This window comes from Mytilus edulis, chromosome 6, assembly GCF_963676685.1.
Source record: "Mytilus edulis chromosome 6, xbMytEdul2.2, whole genome shotgun sequence".
Lineage (NCBI taxonomy): Eukaryota > Metazoa > Mollusca > Bivalvia > Mytilida > Mytilidae > Mytilus > Mytilus edulis.
In genome coordinates, this window is record NC_092349.1 from 59,535,914 (window position 1) to 59,552,328 (window position 16,415).

A 16,415-nucleotide genomic window follows, 5' to 3' on the forward strand; every position below is an offset into this window, starting at 1 on the left:
ATTTTGGGGGATATGTGACATGTTCACCCCCTTTTTGCAATATTTTATGATAAATAAATGCAGAATGTTGCCATGGATATACATAAAAGGAATTATTTTTCACACTTTTAACTTTTGAAAATCAAATCTATGGAAGATACTGATTACAAGCATATGCACATGTACAACACAAACAGTTAGGTTTATGTATTAGAAATCCAGGAAAAGGATATGATAAAACATTTTGTGGCTCATTTTTTATTTTATTTTCTAACTGTGGAGTGCTACACTACCAATAATTTACCTATACTTTTTTGGTACATTTCTACCCTCGTGCATATCAGTACTGTTAGGAAAGACTGAAAACTTATAATGTTATACTTTCAATGAAATCAGTACTGATTTTGTCAGTACTGTTTCAGTACTGATTTTGACAGTACTGTTTTAGTACTGATTTTGACAGTACTGTTTTAGTACTGATTTTGTCAGTACTGTTTCAGTACTGATTTTGACAGTACTGTTTCAGTTCTGATTTTGTCAGTACTGTTTCAGTACTGATTTTGACAGTACTGTTTTAGTACTGATTTTGACAGTACTGTTTCAGTACTGATTTTGACAGTACTGTTTCAGTTCTGATTTTGACAGTACTGTTTCAGTACTGATTTTGACAGTACTGTTTTAGTACTGATTTTGACAGTACTGTTTCAGTACTGATTTTGACAGTACTGTTTCAGTACTGATTTTGACAGTACTGTTTCAGTTCTGATTTTGACAGTACTGTTTCAGTACTGATTTTGACAGTACTGTTTTAGTACTGATTTTGACAGTACTGTTTCAGTACTGATTTTGTCAGTACTGTTTCAGTACTGATGTTGACAGTACTGATTTTGACAGTACTGATTTCGTCAGTAATGATTCAGTACTGATTTCGTAAGTAGTGTTTCGTTACTAATTTCTTCAGTACTGTTTCATTATAACACTTTTTAAATCAGACTGTATCTGTATAGTGATGCCTAGTTGTTTTGTATATTTGGGGTGGGTTAATTGTTCTCTTTGACACTTACCCCATTTCCATTTATTTTCTTTATCGTGACATGTTAATGTTTTCGTTATTTTTTTTTTATTTCTCTGATTTTTGTTGTCCTGAAGTGGTTCAGCTTTAGATCCAGCTCTTCGACAGTTACTTTAGTTTTTTTTTTTAAATATTCTGGCTTTATGTCATATTTATTGTCAGAATTGCATCTTGTGTGGTCTACAAGGTTTATGTTTTTAATACTTATTAATACTTCTATTTGACAATACCATATTACATGTATTTATATCTTGCTTCAGTCAAATCAGAACATATTGAACATTGGAACTCGATATATTACTTTTGAGAAGATGGGTGGATGGATTGATGTTATGTGATCCAGTGGCAAGTTAAGTGCAGGAAGAGGACATGATACTCAGATATAAATACAATGTAATTAACATATTTTGTACAGAACTAGACCAATAATGCACTGAGCTCCTTTTTAACATGCTAGTTCACCACAAGGAGAGAATCTGCTATAAGACATGTCCCCCTACATGACCAGGTACCTTCAGACTGAACAGTGTATGTTTTTCTCCTTTTACTGTGAGCTGAGCGAATATTCAGAATACGACCACTTTTTTTAGTCTAACTTCTCATAAGTAAATTTCCAATCATATGCTCAATGTAAGATTTTTAATGGTTAAACACATTTATTGACAGATTTCTCTTTTTTTTTGTATACATTAATCATGCTGCAATTTCATTCACTTGTAATGAGTGTATTGTGAATAGTAACTTAAATACATGTATGCATAACTCTTGTACTCTTTCCTATAAAACTGCAGAGCGTATTTTACGAAAAGAATATATGAAATTTAGTGCTTCAATATTTAGGCATCCCGTTAACGGGGAGTTGAAAGGGTGAGAACTACATTACTCAGTATAGCATATTCACATGAGGACTGATGACTTTCAGAAACTCTTGGTTTGTAGTTCCTCAGAAATCTCTGATTGATTTGAATCTTACAGACATACAAACAAAAGTACATTTTGTAAAACAAGCATAAAAATTTAAAGAAAGATTTCCAACAGACTGATAAATGTCAGACGGAGGTCATTTGGTACATAATTAACCTTTTTGATTTTTGAACATATATGGTTTGCTTTTCAAAATTAATTTTTACTGACTGAATAAAACAAGCTGAAGAACTCAAATTTTTGTTCTATCTTCTTATCAACTGCAATAACTTCCATTGAAATACAATAAACAGTAATCTTAAGAATGAACAGCATTAAAAAGTAAAAAAAAATGTTTTTCTCTCTCTAAATTTAATGGGTTTTTTTAATAACTGTTTCATAATTCTGCTTCAATGTTATTTTCCATTGCTCTTCCTATGCATGTGATATATATCTTTGCCAACTTGTTTCTGGAAAGGAAAAAGTGGATTATAACATTTATCATTTTGTTAAAGTCCAATAATAAGATTAAACATAGGTCAACCATGACATAATGTGAATCAGTGTACATGCATTGCTAAAGGTGGTATAACGTTAATTATACAAGGTTTATATTATACAGGGAGAAAAATGAAAGAAAAAAAATGGAACAATGTTTGATTTACCTACTTGAAAACTGGCCTTGAAGTCATTAAACTTTCGAGTCAGTTATTTACGCAAACTCCAAAATCAACAAATCAACCAATCAAAATGCTGGATTTCAATTTTCGACCACGATTTTTTTTCTCCGGGCACTGAGAAAATTTTGTATGACTTCATGGCCTGATCTTATACGATTTGGAGAAGAATTTTAGCGTCCCAAGTCTGGGTTCATGGCAAATATCCATGTTTTCAATACGGGCTGCACTTTTAACATTTTTAATTTGTTTTGTTATAAATTAGGTCGTTAATTTTTCTGAATTAAATTGTTTCATATATTGTTTATGTCATGGTCTTTTGTAGCCGACAATACGGTATGGGTTTTCTCATTGTTGAAGTCTGCACAGTTGTATATTATTGTTCAAATTCACATCGTCTCAAATTTGGTTGATAGTTGTCTTAGTGACAATCCTACAACTTTTTATCATTTTATACATATGCAATAGTTTAAAAATTAAATAAAAGTATTCTTTTTGTGAATTTTTTCATTATTAGTACCAGTGGAAATTCTCATTATAATAAAATACTATCTTTTAAATCTGTTATTCGGTTACAGAGAAGGAGATCTTTGTTTATATTTCCTTTAGGTTCCTAAGTTCAACTATGTCCTGCTGTAACACTCTGACATCTTTGGATCGGCAACAAAACACATATGTATTAATATAATCTGATTATTCGAGCACAATATCAATGCAATCTGTGAAACAGTTAAATGAGAAGTTGTGTGTACGGATATGTACTTCCCGTAGACTTCTTTGTTAACTTTAATGATATATTTCAATTGTTGAAGAATTGTATTTCTACTCTTTATTTTTTTGAACTTGCTCGTTGTTGGTTTGTTGTCATATGAACACACTACAACATTTCATGATATTGAAATAAAATTATAGGAATAACTGCAAATACTTACTTTGAAAAAATCATAATTGAGTGTAACTATATATATACCTACCTTTCAAATTATTTCAATGTTCTACTGTCACCTTTCATACCAGTGCTATCTCTATCTCATATTTTATCTGTTCATGACAATTTTTAGTCGTTGATCTAAAACTTTATTTTCCTCATAGACTTAGTCTTTGTGTTCTGGTGGGATCCATTTTAGATACCTATAACAATAGATCATACTGCATCAAATACTTTGCATGCATTTATAAAAAGTTGTTTTTCCCAACATGCATGTTATGGTATTAATTATGGACGTAACACTTTGTAAAATGTCCTTTGAAAAAATACATCATGAGATAAAGTTTGTATCGATGATTTACAAAATTCTGTAAAGTGGTTCAGGAGTTATTGATGACACTTACGTGGGACATAAGGACAAGATATGTTCCATATGTGAACACATTCTCACTAAGAAAATGTCACCAGAAGTGCAAGTCAGTCATCATTAATAGTTATCCCATAAGGACGCGGTGTGTCAGTGTAAGATCATCCCGATGGCCGGAGGCCAGAGGGTGATCTTACACTGACACACCAAGTCCGAATGGGATAACTATTTTACATCCCAGCTGTTTTAGATTAGACGAAAAACCATTTACAATTCATAAAATCTAGTTTAGAACGCCACACAACCATTATAATATACTTTATATATTACTATATGATGTATACCCTTTCTGACCCCCTAACACGATGAGTAGATATCAAACAATGTCAACTCGCCCCACTGGCCAATCGGCCCACACAATATCGCCACTTTATGAAAAAATCGCCCCACTCTTGTAACCGACTCGCCCAACTTTAAAAAAGTGTAAAATCAAATTGAACAATCAGTCTGACAATTCATTTATTTAACGAAAAGGGTTTTAACCCCACTGAGTAAAGGTCTGCCAACTCGCCCCAGTTTTAAAAATATCTTGCTTCCTTTAAGTATGTTAAATTTCTGATAGTTCGTATCCAGTCGTCCTGGTGAAGTGGTATGTGTCGTGGCTTGATATGCTAAAGGTCTTGAGTTCGAATCCCAGCATATACACTGGATTTTTTCTACGTGAATTTTGATAGATAGTCTTCTCCGTATAATTAATTATAAGTTTTATACTGGATTTGACATTCCCGCCAAAATGTTACAGAACAAAGGAAAGCATGCATAACAAAGAAACTTAAACTGGGGTGATCTGGTTGGGGTGATCCGGCTCAGACCACCCCTGTTAGAACAAAGGAGCTGGGATGTAACAACGGATAATGTTTATGTGATACAGTAAAAACAGTAAAACCATTGGTAGTAAAATTGTGCGGGATGTTTAATTTTCAACAAATGTAAGATTGGTCACCTTTAATTGGATGCCTCATATAGCATGTATAGAAAGAGAGTGCCATGATCTCTGCAGGTTAATAACTATTGCAACAACTATTTGAGAGGCCGTCGGTGGCCTTTTGTCTGAATATGCAGCAGGGCAAATTCCTGTCCACCTTCAATATGCTTTCGTTGTCCAGTGGCAGTCCAAGTTTCATTGACCTTCTTTCACCCCAGATGACATCTTTTACAGGACTTACCTATTGAACTTATTTAACAATTGTTTTGAACATGCATGTAATATTTGCCACTGGACATTAAGCAAATTTTTAATACATGTACTCTAATATGTTATTATTTTGAGGAATCTCAGTAGGATCATTTTAAACTATGGGGATTAACTTCTTAAAATATAAATATTATTCATACAAAGTATTGCTCAATAATTATGTGTCGGATTACTAGTATTCGTGTGTCGGTCCAATGGGTCGTCGGACTAATAGGGCGTCAGGCTATTGGGGTGTCGGACCAATATGGTGTCCAAACAGAAAGATTTAAAAGGCAAAAAAAAAATAAAAAAAATGTGCAACTTATAAAAGGGTCTGGTCTGGAAGTGGTTTCTTCATTTCTGTATTCTGTAATATTCTATATCATTTTTCACTTTTTATTATTAATTTTGCCTGTTATTCTCTTTTCTTCATATTCAAGCACCACACTATTATCGATTCTTCATTGCTTTTGTCTACTTTATAACAACAATGGGAATAATATGAAAGCCAGCCATATAGGACATTGGAAAATTGTCTGTTTTCTGTTTCTTGGTTTATTCTTGCTTGTCGTTGGAGACAAACTTTGTCTTTCTGTCTCTTTAGTTTGTGTGTATTATTATAAATTAAACGAATGTAACACAAATTTGCCATCTTTAAACAAATTTGTTGAACATTGTGTCTGTTATTTAATCTCTTTTTTAAGCTGGAGTCACACATTCAGGATTTTTACTGCCGTCCTTGACAGGACCATTCCCGATTAAAATTTGTCAAAAGTCTGATCAAGATCCTGTGAATCGTGGATTGAAATTCGATTTGTATCTTTCGCCAGGTAAAATTCGACCGAGTCTGTCACGACTGCGTCCCGATTCTACCGAATGTAATCCGACAGAGATCAGATAGTGACAAGACAGTGAACCGACGCTGACGGAAGTTATCCGTTCGAAAACTGTCGGCATAATCGGGATGATCAGGTACTGTCGGAACGTAATCCTATCACGGTCCGCTCTATCGCATTGCAAACGGCTTTGTCTGGTCTCAGTCGTATTGTATTCTGTTATTGTCGGGACTTCTCCAGATCATTCCCGTTCCACAGGACACCGTCCCGAATACACAGAACATTGTTAGGAATTCGATCCGATACAGCAGAATCTGTCACGACATAGGCACGATTGTAATCCGACTAGACAAAATCGGCTGAGTTTCCCCGAATGTTACGGGACGCACCTAACTGTCGGGGTGCTTTGCCGAACTATTCGGACCCTTCCCGACCAGTAGGAATCTGTTACGAACTAAAACGACTGCGTTCAGACAATAATAGGACATTCCAGATAATTGAGGATACTAATCCGACTTTTTCACTTTTCGTGTCGTATCGCTGTCTGATCTCAAACGGGAGCAATAATCGGCAATGTGTGAACCCCGCATAACAGAATGAAAAAACTAAGATTAAATATAATCAACAGAAGTATAAAAAAAACTATGAACTAAGTCTTTGAAGTTAGATGCATGATTTTTGTTATTAGTTGTTAGTGGCTTTGAACTAGCTGTCAGTAACTGCAAGTACTCTCAGATCTGTATTTAGTGACCTTTTTTGTTGAGTAACGGTAACGTCCATTATGTTTTTGTTACTGAGATGTATTTCTATTTGCATTCATCTGTTATTTAAAGTTAAATAAGCCTTTTTCAACTGAATTTTATAGTTTGTTGTTATGTAGTACTGTAACAACTCTGTTCCAGGTTTAGGGGGAAGACCCTAGCATGTTTAACCTCATCACATTCTGTATATATGTTCCTGTCCGAAGTCAGGAGCCTGTAATTCAGTGGTTGTTGTTTGTTGGTGTGTTACATATTCATTGTTCGTTCATTTTTGTACGTGATTAGAACGTTAGTTTGCTTGTTTGAATTCGTTGCCATTTGTCATTTTGTTGCCTTTTTTAGCTGACTATGCGATATGGCTTTGCTCATTATTGATGGCCGTATGGTGACCTATATTTGTTAATTTCTGGTCATCTGATCTGTTGTGGAGAGTTGTGATTATTCCGCTCATTTTGGGTGCCATGATTGGCAAATAAAATATATGTTGTTGCTGTTGTTGTTGTGTCGTTGGCAATAATACGGCATCTTTTTTTATAAACAAATATATATATATATATATATATATATATGTAAATCGAATGTTCTGTTCCCTTATGAACCACATAAATTTGAACTAAATTCTTGAAGGGAAAGACATTGTTTTTGTATAAATGTCAACAGAATATAGAATGTTGTGTCAACAGAATACAGAATCAACATTCTGTATTCTGTTGACACAGTATACAGAATGTTGATTCCGGCAAAATATATGATCTGACAGGATGCTCACGAAATAAAACTTGTGATGGAAGAAGACATAGCCTACATTTGACTTTTAAAACATACATGAACAATAGCAATCCGTAGATGATTCGAAAAGGATCCGCCATCTCTGACTTGTCGTAACAATCGTCTCTTTCTGTAACTTTAAGAATTGTGAAGTGGCTGGTAAACCGATATTTCCTCTGCTGTATTTCTGTATCCTATCCTTCCCGGCTGATCTACTGTTGTCTCAAATTTTGCCGTTGATGTTATTATCGTCATCACAAAAGCGCGTCAATATGGAACATACAATTGCCTATTGTAAAACGTTTATGTGATTGGATTTACACATGACGTCATTCATTGTTTACAAACGTTATTTTTGCACTCGCACTGACATGTCAACAGTTCAACAGTTCAAACTTCTTCTGGATTGAATACCACAATGGGATTGAAGGTAGATCAAGGTATAGTAGTACATTGAATATTTTAAAACTGAGAAAAGTGTAACATAGCTAATTCAAAACATATTACGTTAGTTAAAAAAAAGCAGAATACGCGTTACACAGTGGCGGACCCCTGGGGTTCCGGGGTGGGAACACCAAATTAATTTGGACGTTCAATGCATTATTTATTCTATATAATACCACTTAAAATATTTTATTTCCCCCATTTTTTCGCTATAATTATGAAATCTTTAGGGGACTGAGTTGGAACCCCCCTTTTTCCTTTTTCTACGCCCCCCTCTGAATCCGCCACTGAAAATCATTCAACAGTCTTCCTATTTTTATATTGTAAATAAAGATGTCTGTGAAATATTTGAATTTCTATTTTGTTTTGGTACTGGCTATGGTTACATTGAAATGTAAAATCGTAAAAAAGTTATTGTTACAATGAAGTTTATGCTATATCGCCGGAATGCAGACCTATGGTTGACTAAGGAACTACATAGAATACTTACGAGTGTAACAATGATATTTATGTCTACGGTTACATTGTGTTATTGTTACGTAAATGCACTCAAATGAAAAATTATTTTTTACAATATTTTATACATTATTTTAATTTTAATTTGATTGTCAGTGTACACACAACCAGTATGTTGTTTCAGTCCGATGCATTTTTGGCCCGGTGTAACCACTCTCAGTGGCGGATCCAGAAATTTACATAAGTTGGGGGCCACTGACTAACCTAAGAGGGGGCCGGCTCCAGTCACGCTTCAATGATTCCCCTATATAAGCAACCAATTTTTTTCCAAAAAGGGGGGGCGGGTCTCCAGCCCCCCCTAAATCCACCTCTGACTCTAGGCAGCCCTCACAAACGAGTAATTGGGGTGGATGGGTTGGGTGGCTCAGTGTTGTATTAATATATAAGAAGATGTGGTATAACTGCCAATGAAAAAAGTCTCCTGTTCATATAAGTCGTAATTTGTAGAAGTAAACCATTATAGGTCAAAGTACGGTCTTCAACACCGTGCCGGCATGAGCTCTCACCGAACATCAAGGTGTAAAGGGCCCCAAAAGTGACTAGTGTAAAACCATTCAAACTTGAAAACCAACTACAGAATACCAAACTCCTGACCTAAGACAATAACCTCTTTTGTATTGTTACAATCTCAAAAACGTGTCCGATAATTTAAGAATGTGTCCGGTTAAAAACGCCAGAATATTTCAAAACTCATATACCCCCAATGATACTCTGTAAAGTAAAAACGCAATTCAATATTAATGGTGTGGGATACGATAGAACCCGTATTGTTCGGTTGGATTATAAATGATTAGAAAAAAAAGTCAAAGCAGGTGCCAAAAAAAAATCTGGAGGAAAGGTTTAGTAATCCGTACAGACAAATGTCCAAGGTATGCTACACTGTGCACGCTTTCTTCTGCTTGCAGACACAGACTATAGGTCTGGTTAAAAAAAAATTGCACAATAAAAAGTTATTTTTATTTGAAGCGCTTTAATTTATGATTTTCTTTATCAATTTGATTATTATTATTATAAAGTTCAGACAGAGGTACTTCACAATATAGAAAACTAATACATCATGTACATTTTATATTGTATTTTATTCCCGGTGCTTGACCACGTTTACTGTATGTCATTGATAAACATTAGTTTGTTCAGCATAGGTAATTCATAACAAGCATAACTGCAGGCTAAGTTTACAACACATAATTAACTATTGATTACTTAATGTCCAGTGGCAAATATGTCATGCGTATTTAGAAAAAAAAACCCATTAACATTGCATTTAATAAGTTTTGTAAAGTTTAAATCATCGTTTATAAATAGTAAGTAAATTCTATTGTTTTAATATTATCCGGTGATGCCTATAAATGTCTTTTTACAAAATGTATGTCTATGAGGGTACTGCTCGACCGGTGTCCCGCAGAAGTGGTTTCGCCAGTGCAATTTGACATGTTTATCAAATCATTGACGTCACATTGACGCGTTTTTGAGGAATCGGACACGTTTCTGTGTGCTACCATAGATAGATGTATAACATATCTGGCTAGGTGCTACATATATGACTATGTACGATAAATTTTCAATTAAATTAAATTTCCACTTAAATCTATTAAACATTAATGTACTTTTGTATAAAGTAGTTAGTATATATTTTAATGTCTTTCGTCGTTGTTTCACGGATCTTATTATAAAGAACACATAAATAGACCGATGGTTAAAGCTACACGTGTATGAAATACTTGCCACTGGCAAACACTAATTCTTTGATGATGATGATGAATTAAATTATCATATTTTCCTTTTTTTTTTTTTTATTTAGAAACAAATTTCAACTTTGATTGATTATAATATTATATATACATGTAGTATCAGAAGTCCAGTCCATTAGTGATTACTGGACTTATGGTAGTATATAAAGTAATAAGTAAATTTTGATGTCAAACCATTCCCATCCATAATTGTGCATTCTTTTTATTTTTACATAACACAGAAATGAGGAAAGTTTTAACATAAGATAATTTATTGTAGCCTAGACCTGTTGGTGACCTTCTGCTGTTGTTTTTTATTTGGTCGGGTTGTTGTCTCTTTGACACATTCCCCATATCCATTCTCAATTTTATTATTTATAAATTCATTACATTTTTTTCCCTCAGAATGATTAACAGCAATGGAGACAGGAGCAGACATGGGAATGTTCGATGTGAAAATTGAAGACCTATAAACAAAATGATGTATCTAGACAATATGGCACTCATCAGAAAAAAAAACCCCAACATTTGATCATGAACCATTGAATCCTGAGTTTCGTACAAGTACCAAAACATTAAAGGTGGATGCTTATAATGAGCTCATATTAGAACTAAAGTGTCCTCTTGGATTACCACTGTACATGTAAAAAGACACATTATATCCGGGACTGAATTGAGGAAAAGAGCCAGGAAACTGACATTCAACAAAGCATTCCAAAGAAAAGATGGCATAGGGGGAGAACAATGAAACATGATACATGCAAAATTAATTGTTTCTTTGATTGTTTTATTTATGAGCTTTAAAGGGTCATAAAATAACCAAGGGGCGTAAAAATGACAGAGATTTTTGCCACAAACTTCACATGTTGGTATGACATTGAATGTTTTATTATATATTAAAAAATGGTTATGATAAATAAAAGAAATTCCAGTTATGATTAAAAATAAGGTAATACAGAAGATTGTTTTGTGTTGATTATAATGCATTGCCTCACATAGTAACATATAACTGCATTAATTACAACATATTTTAAGCAATAGCAAAATACCAAAAAATGAACAGTATTGAAGATTCTAATCTTGTTTGATATATATATAAATTATGCGCTATTATACAATTGATACTGTAAAATATCAGCCTCGAACCACAGTGTGAATCTTCCTGATGTCGAGTGCGTATTTTTTTTTTTATAAACACTGAAAGACAGTCACAATCAAAATCAAGAAGTAAGCAAAGAATCACAAAACGAAAGGGCATTTACAACAACACATTGAAAATTACATATATAAAAACAACACGAACTCCATTAAAAACCGGGAGTGAATTCAGGTGCTCCTAATGCGTATTATTTTTATAAACACTTAAAGACAGTCACAACCAAAATCAAGAAGTAAGCAAAGAATCACAAAACAAAAGGGCATTTACAACAACACTTTGAAAAATACATAAAAGACAACACGAACTCCATTAAAAACCGGGAGTGAATTCAGGTGCTCCTAATGGGTAAAATCCGATAAACTGCTTATCTTGCTTCATTTCTGTTGTTTTCTCCTGCGCTTCAATAGTATTTCGATAGACGAGAGTAAGCTTGATAATTTTCCTTGGTCATGTTCACGTCGCTAAAAAAAAACTGCGCAGCAGGGTGATATAGTCTAAGAGAAAAACGTAACCAGCTAAAAAAGGATAATAATAATATTGTCACAGAATTATCAAACCTATATTTGGATACCAATTGTACTGAGATGCACATAGTAAAAACTTCTCTAATGATAAACACTTAATCAGAGATATCTACAAAAGATACAAAATATGCCACAAATTATTATATACAATGTAGCATACTATACTTACCGAGTTTAAAAGTTTTCAGTTCCAAATATTTTTTGAAACAATACACATTCAAGTTAAAAAGATTAACAACACCAAATCTACTGAAACAGTACTGAAAACAACAATACCGAAATAGTACTGTCAACATCAGTACTGAAACAGTACTGACAAAATCAGTACTGAAACAGTACTGACAAACTCAGTACTGAAACAGTACTGTCAAAATCAGTACTGAAACAGTACTGACAAAATCAGTACTGAAACAGTACTGTCAAAATCAGTACTGAAACAGTACTGTCAAAATCAGTACTAAAACAGTACTGTCAAAATCAGTACTAAAACAGTACTGACAAAATCAGTACTGATTTCATTGAAAGTATAACATTATAAGTTTTCAGTCTTTCCTAACAGTACTGATATGCACGAGGGTAGAAATGTACCAAAAAAGTATAGGTAAATTATTGGTAGTGTACCTTAGTAGCAATATTCCAACTTCTACTGCATATGGGATATACATTTCCCAACTTATTCGATATTCAAGAGCTTGCAGCTCCTACTCCTACTTTGTAAAACGTCACAGTTTATGAGCAGAAATTGATGAACCAGGGTATATCAAAGAACGTCTCGTCCTTTATCTAAAACTAGTTCATCGGAAGGTACCAATACCTTGTTGATAAATATTCCGTATCAACTTCACAAATAATACATGATGGTCTTGGTGTATGAATTATGCGTACTGACGTTGTTTATGATCGTAACAACGTTTAATATTGTTCTTTTAATTGTTTTTGTTCTATTATTAATATTACTTTTACTGTTTGATTTGTTTTCTGTAATATCTATTTGACGTGGCTCGGTACTTATACATCCCGTTAATGTGTTTGAATTAATTTTCTTTTTTGCTGATGTTTTTGTATAAGCGACTTTTTGTATTTCTTTTGGTTTATATGACGTGACTCTGTACTTTTAAAGATCCGCCATTATTTTATTGTTATAATATAAATTTGACAATACTTTGAACAACAAAATTATTTTACTCGCGTTGTGGTATTAACCATATGTGGATTCTAAAGATTTCTAATGAACTTCTTGATAATTTCAAATTTCGGTCTGTTTCTGAAATAAGTTCTCGCATAACTTTTGAAGACCTAACCCTGTATACTACCATTCCCCATGTGAAATTATATATATATTTTTTAAATACTTTGAACCATAAAATAATTTATATTTCTACCTATGTGACGTTTACATTTTCTGACGTCAAACACGCGACGCAATGAATGTGTTTTTTTAGATTCTATAGACGCTTTTTGTGCTTTTTTCTTAAATGTGTGCTTGTATAGAAATTGTGACATAGTGATGACTGCTGTACCCATATTTTGACTATTTCACTTATTATGTCTGTTTTGTTCACGCATCGTTGTAAAATATAATGGAATTTTATGCGACTGTCATACAAATGAGATGTTTTGCGCTATAAAACCAGTTTTAATCCACAAGTTTCTACAATTGTAAATGCCTGTACTAAGTCAGGAATATGACAGTTCTTGTAAAGTCGTTTGATATGTTTTATCATTTGATTTTGCCATTTGATTAGAGACTTTCCGTTTTGAATTTTCTTTGGAATACAGTACTTTTGTGATTTTATCTTTTTCAGTATCAACTGTTTTTAATCTTACCTGTAGATTGCTATCAGCAGATTCAATAGTAGAATTACTGCTATCAATACATAGAGAGCTTTCAGATATGGTGTATATCTTTTACCCAATGTGAAAGGACACTCTTCCTTTTCACCACTAACATGATTAATGGAATAATTACGACCGTACAAATTAAAAATACAAGGTTCATCTGTAATAAAGTAAGATAATTGAAGTAAATATCACTGGTTCTTGTTTTATCAGGCAGTAAAAGCAAATGGGTCCTGATTTCTTTGAATATGTTGAGAAATAAAATTCAAAAAGAATTTAGTTGGCAAATGGTGTTCTCGAAGTATTCAGTGAAAATACCTTAATTTGTCAAAATATATTGAGGTACATTGCCATGGAATATTTGTAACACTATTAAACGTTTTACACAAAACTTATCTAAAAATACTCTAAGCAATACAAAATCAAACTATACATGTTTCTATTCTTAAATGCAAAAACAAAGGGAAAAAGAATCAAGACTAAGACTAATATACAATTTAAACATACCGTTATTGATTTAAACAGAACAAACTTCAAACTTGAACCTATATCAAATTTACATTTCTGATCATACACATTGTTTCCACCTCTATCGTATTGCGTATACTGAATCGATATGATACGCATGTGCATTTCCATACAATGCTAACGTCCATCATCACTGTACTAGTATACATATTTTTTAAGGGGCCAGCTGAAAGACGCTTACGGGTGCGGGAGTTTCTTGCTACATAGAAGACCCATTGGTGGCCTTCTAATGTTGTCTGCTCTATCGTCGGGTTGTTGTCGCTTTGACACATTCCCCATTTCCTTTCTCAATTTTACTACGTCACTTCAGTGGTACGGATATGCCTTTGCCATGAATACTACTTCACCAGAGGTGTGAGGAAAAACTGAAAGCGACACTATATGATATACAAGATAGACATCACAAAAGAGTGGAGAAATCTGATATATCTAAATACCAATGAGAATAGTTGTTTAATCTGTAATTTTACCAATTTTGTCTTATTCCCGATTGTTTCTTTTTGAATGAGTATTGCTTTGACAAACGACTGATAAATATATATATCAGAAGGCGTTTAACCTGTTTATGCACTCGGTGTCGCTCCCTATAGAAATTTTTCTAAGCCACCAGTTTTATGTTGTTGTTTTTAACATTCAGCGAATACTGCTATTAGATTATCGGTAAACTATTTTGGATGTATTGACTGTCTAGATTGGCACAACAAAAACAATTTAAAAGTATAACAAATATCCCCAAAGTACTGATTTAAGAGTAGTTGGAGTACATGTACTTGAAGTTGCAAGCTTGTTCAAAGTGTTTTGAACTAATAGATCAATCATGTTTCAACGAGTTAATTATATATCAGAACAAATCGAACAGGTTTATAGTCAAGATGTCAGTTTAGGATATTACATATTTGCTTTCATGACATGTACTCTCGTACGAGTTTTTAAACAGTTCTTTGGAACTAAATCTTACAACATTGTGGCTTTTTTTTCGGTCTTCATTTTCCTATTATTTGTTGTTTGTCATTAAGCTTAGTTGTGCTGAGCACGCAAAGTGGGTTCCATTCTTCGACGAAACAAATATCCTGTTATGTTAGTTATACTCAAAACTTACTAACGATGATCAATTAGATTAAAGTCCATGTGACTTATTTCACTACCATGTTTGAATTATACATGATCTTTGAATAAAAACAAGATCCCTTTCATTTTATAACACCTTTATTACACTGTTCACACATATATTTCATTCATTGAATTACACTTATGTATACACGGTTTAAATGTAAAGTGTACATGTATATCTTCACCAGATACAATGCTACCAAATGAAATTTTCCAACGTGCTATTTTCAACTTATCTCACATCGACTGTTGCATTGTTGAATATATATCAACTAGAAAACATCCGCAAAATCGCGGGCATTGAAAGCACGCATTGGTTGAAAGCATGTCAACTGTTGTAGGAAGAGTATTGTAAAAGACTTTATGACTTGATAATTTCCGGAAAATGATTAAAAGTATTTTTTATATGGTTACGCTTGGAATTTCAAATATTTTGGCCACGAGCATCACTAAAGAGACAAATACTGTCGAAATGCGCATCTGGTGCAGGAAAATTGGTACCGTTAATGTTATTAAACATGAACAGATGTCAACATAACGTTTTGGATTTTTCAGAAGGAGACTTAGGTTTATGACGATGTTAAGAACCTTAATATGTAAAAATGGGAGGGCTATGGAATGTATCTAAAAATGATAGTGTGTTCTTATGTAAAAACAGACGCGAGAATAAAAAAAGAGGGAAAATTGCGGAAATTATTTGTTGACAGGTGACGACGGCAGCCCACTAGCAGGACATTGTGACTATTTAAGGTAGCACTACAGTCAGAATTTTCTGACTCCAACCAACAGTCGTTAAAGATTAATTTCTCCAAAACTACTCAATGGATTTTTAAAATCTTTAACTCATTATAAAGCTGAAATTTTAATCCTTCTTAATCTGTAGATGATTTTTTTTGTTGGTATAATTGATCTCAAATTATAGCTTCTTAATTGCCAAAAAAAGTGTCTTGCAACTTGGATTAAAATGGCACATTCAGGTCAATGGTAGTAAAAACTTGTTTTCATCACTTTAAACAACCATACACTATATACTAAACCGT

At 33.3% G+C, this 16,415-nt stretch overlaps 1 protein-coding gene and 2 long non-coding RNA genes across 4 annotated transcripts in view; 1 reads left to right on the forward strand and 2 right to left on the reverse strand.

The window, feature by feature from the left end:
* Positions 1-16,415, reverse strand: part of LOC139527996 (uncharacterized) — a 289,349-nt gene that overhangs the window by 158,846 nt on the left and 114,088 nt on the right. The window contains exon 29 of one of the 2 annotated variants that reach the window (XM_071323756.1): positions 13,726-13,897. The exons of the other annotated variant lie outside the window; for it this stretch is intronic. Within the exon in view, the coding sequence (XP_071179857.1) occupies positions 13,726-13,897 (172 nt within the window). The remainder of the gene's footprint in view (positions 1-13,725; positions 13,898-16,415) is intronic. 2 annotated transcript variants of the gene reach the window in all.
* On the reverse strand, positions 1,676-7,658 carry LOC139527999 (uncharacterized). The gene is made up of 3 exons (XR_011665501.1): positions 7,583-7,658; positions 3,606-3,762; positions 1,676-2,424 (listed from the first exon to the last, which is right to left on the reverse strand). It is a non-coding gene; the product is annotated as an uncharacterized lncRNA (long non-coding RNA).
* Positions 7,842-11,175, forward strand: LOC139527998 (uncharacterized). The gene is made up of 2 exons (XR_011665500.1): positions 7,842-7,965; positions 10,621-11,175. It is a non-coding gene; the product is annotated as an uncharacterized lncRNA (long non-coding RNA).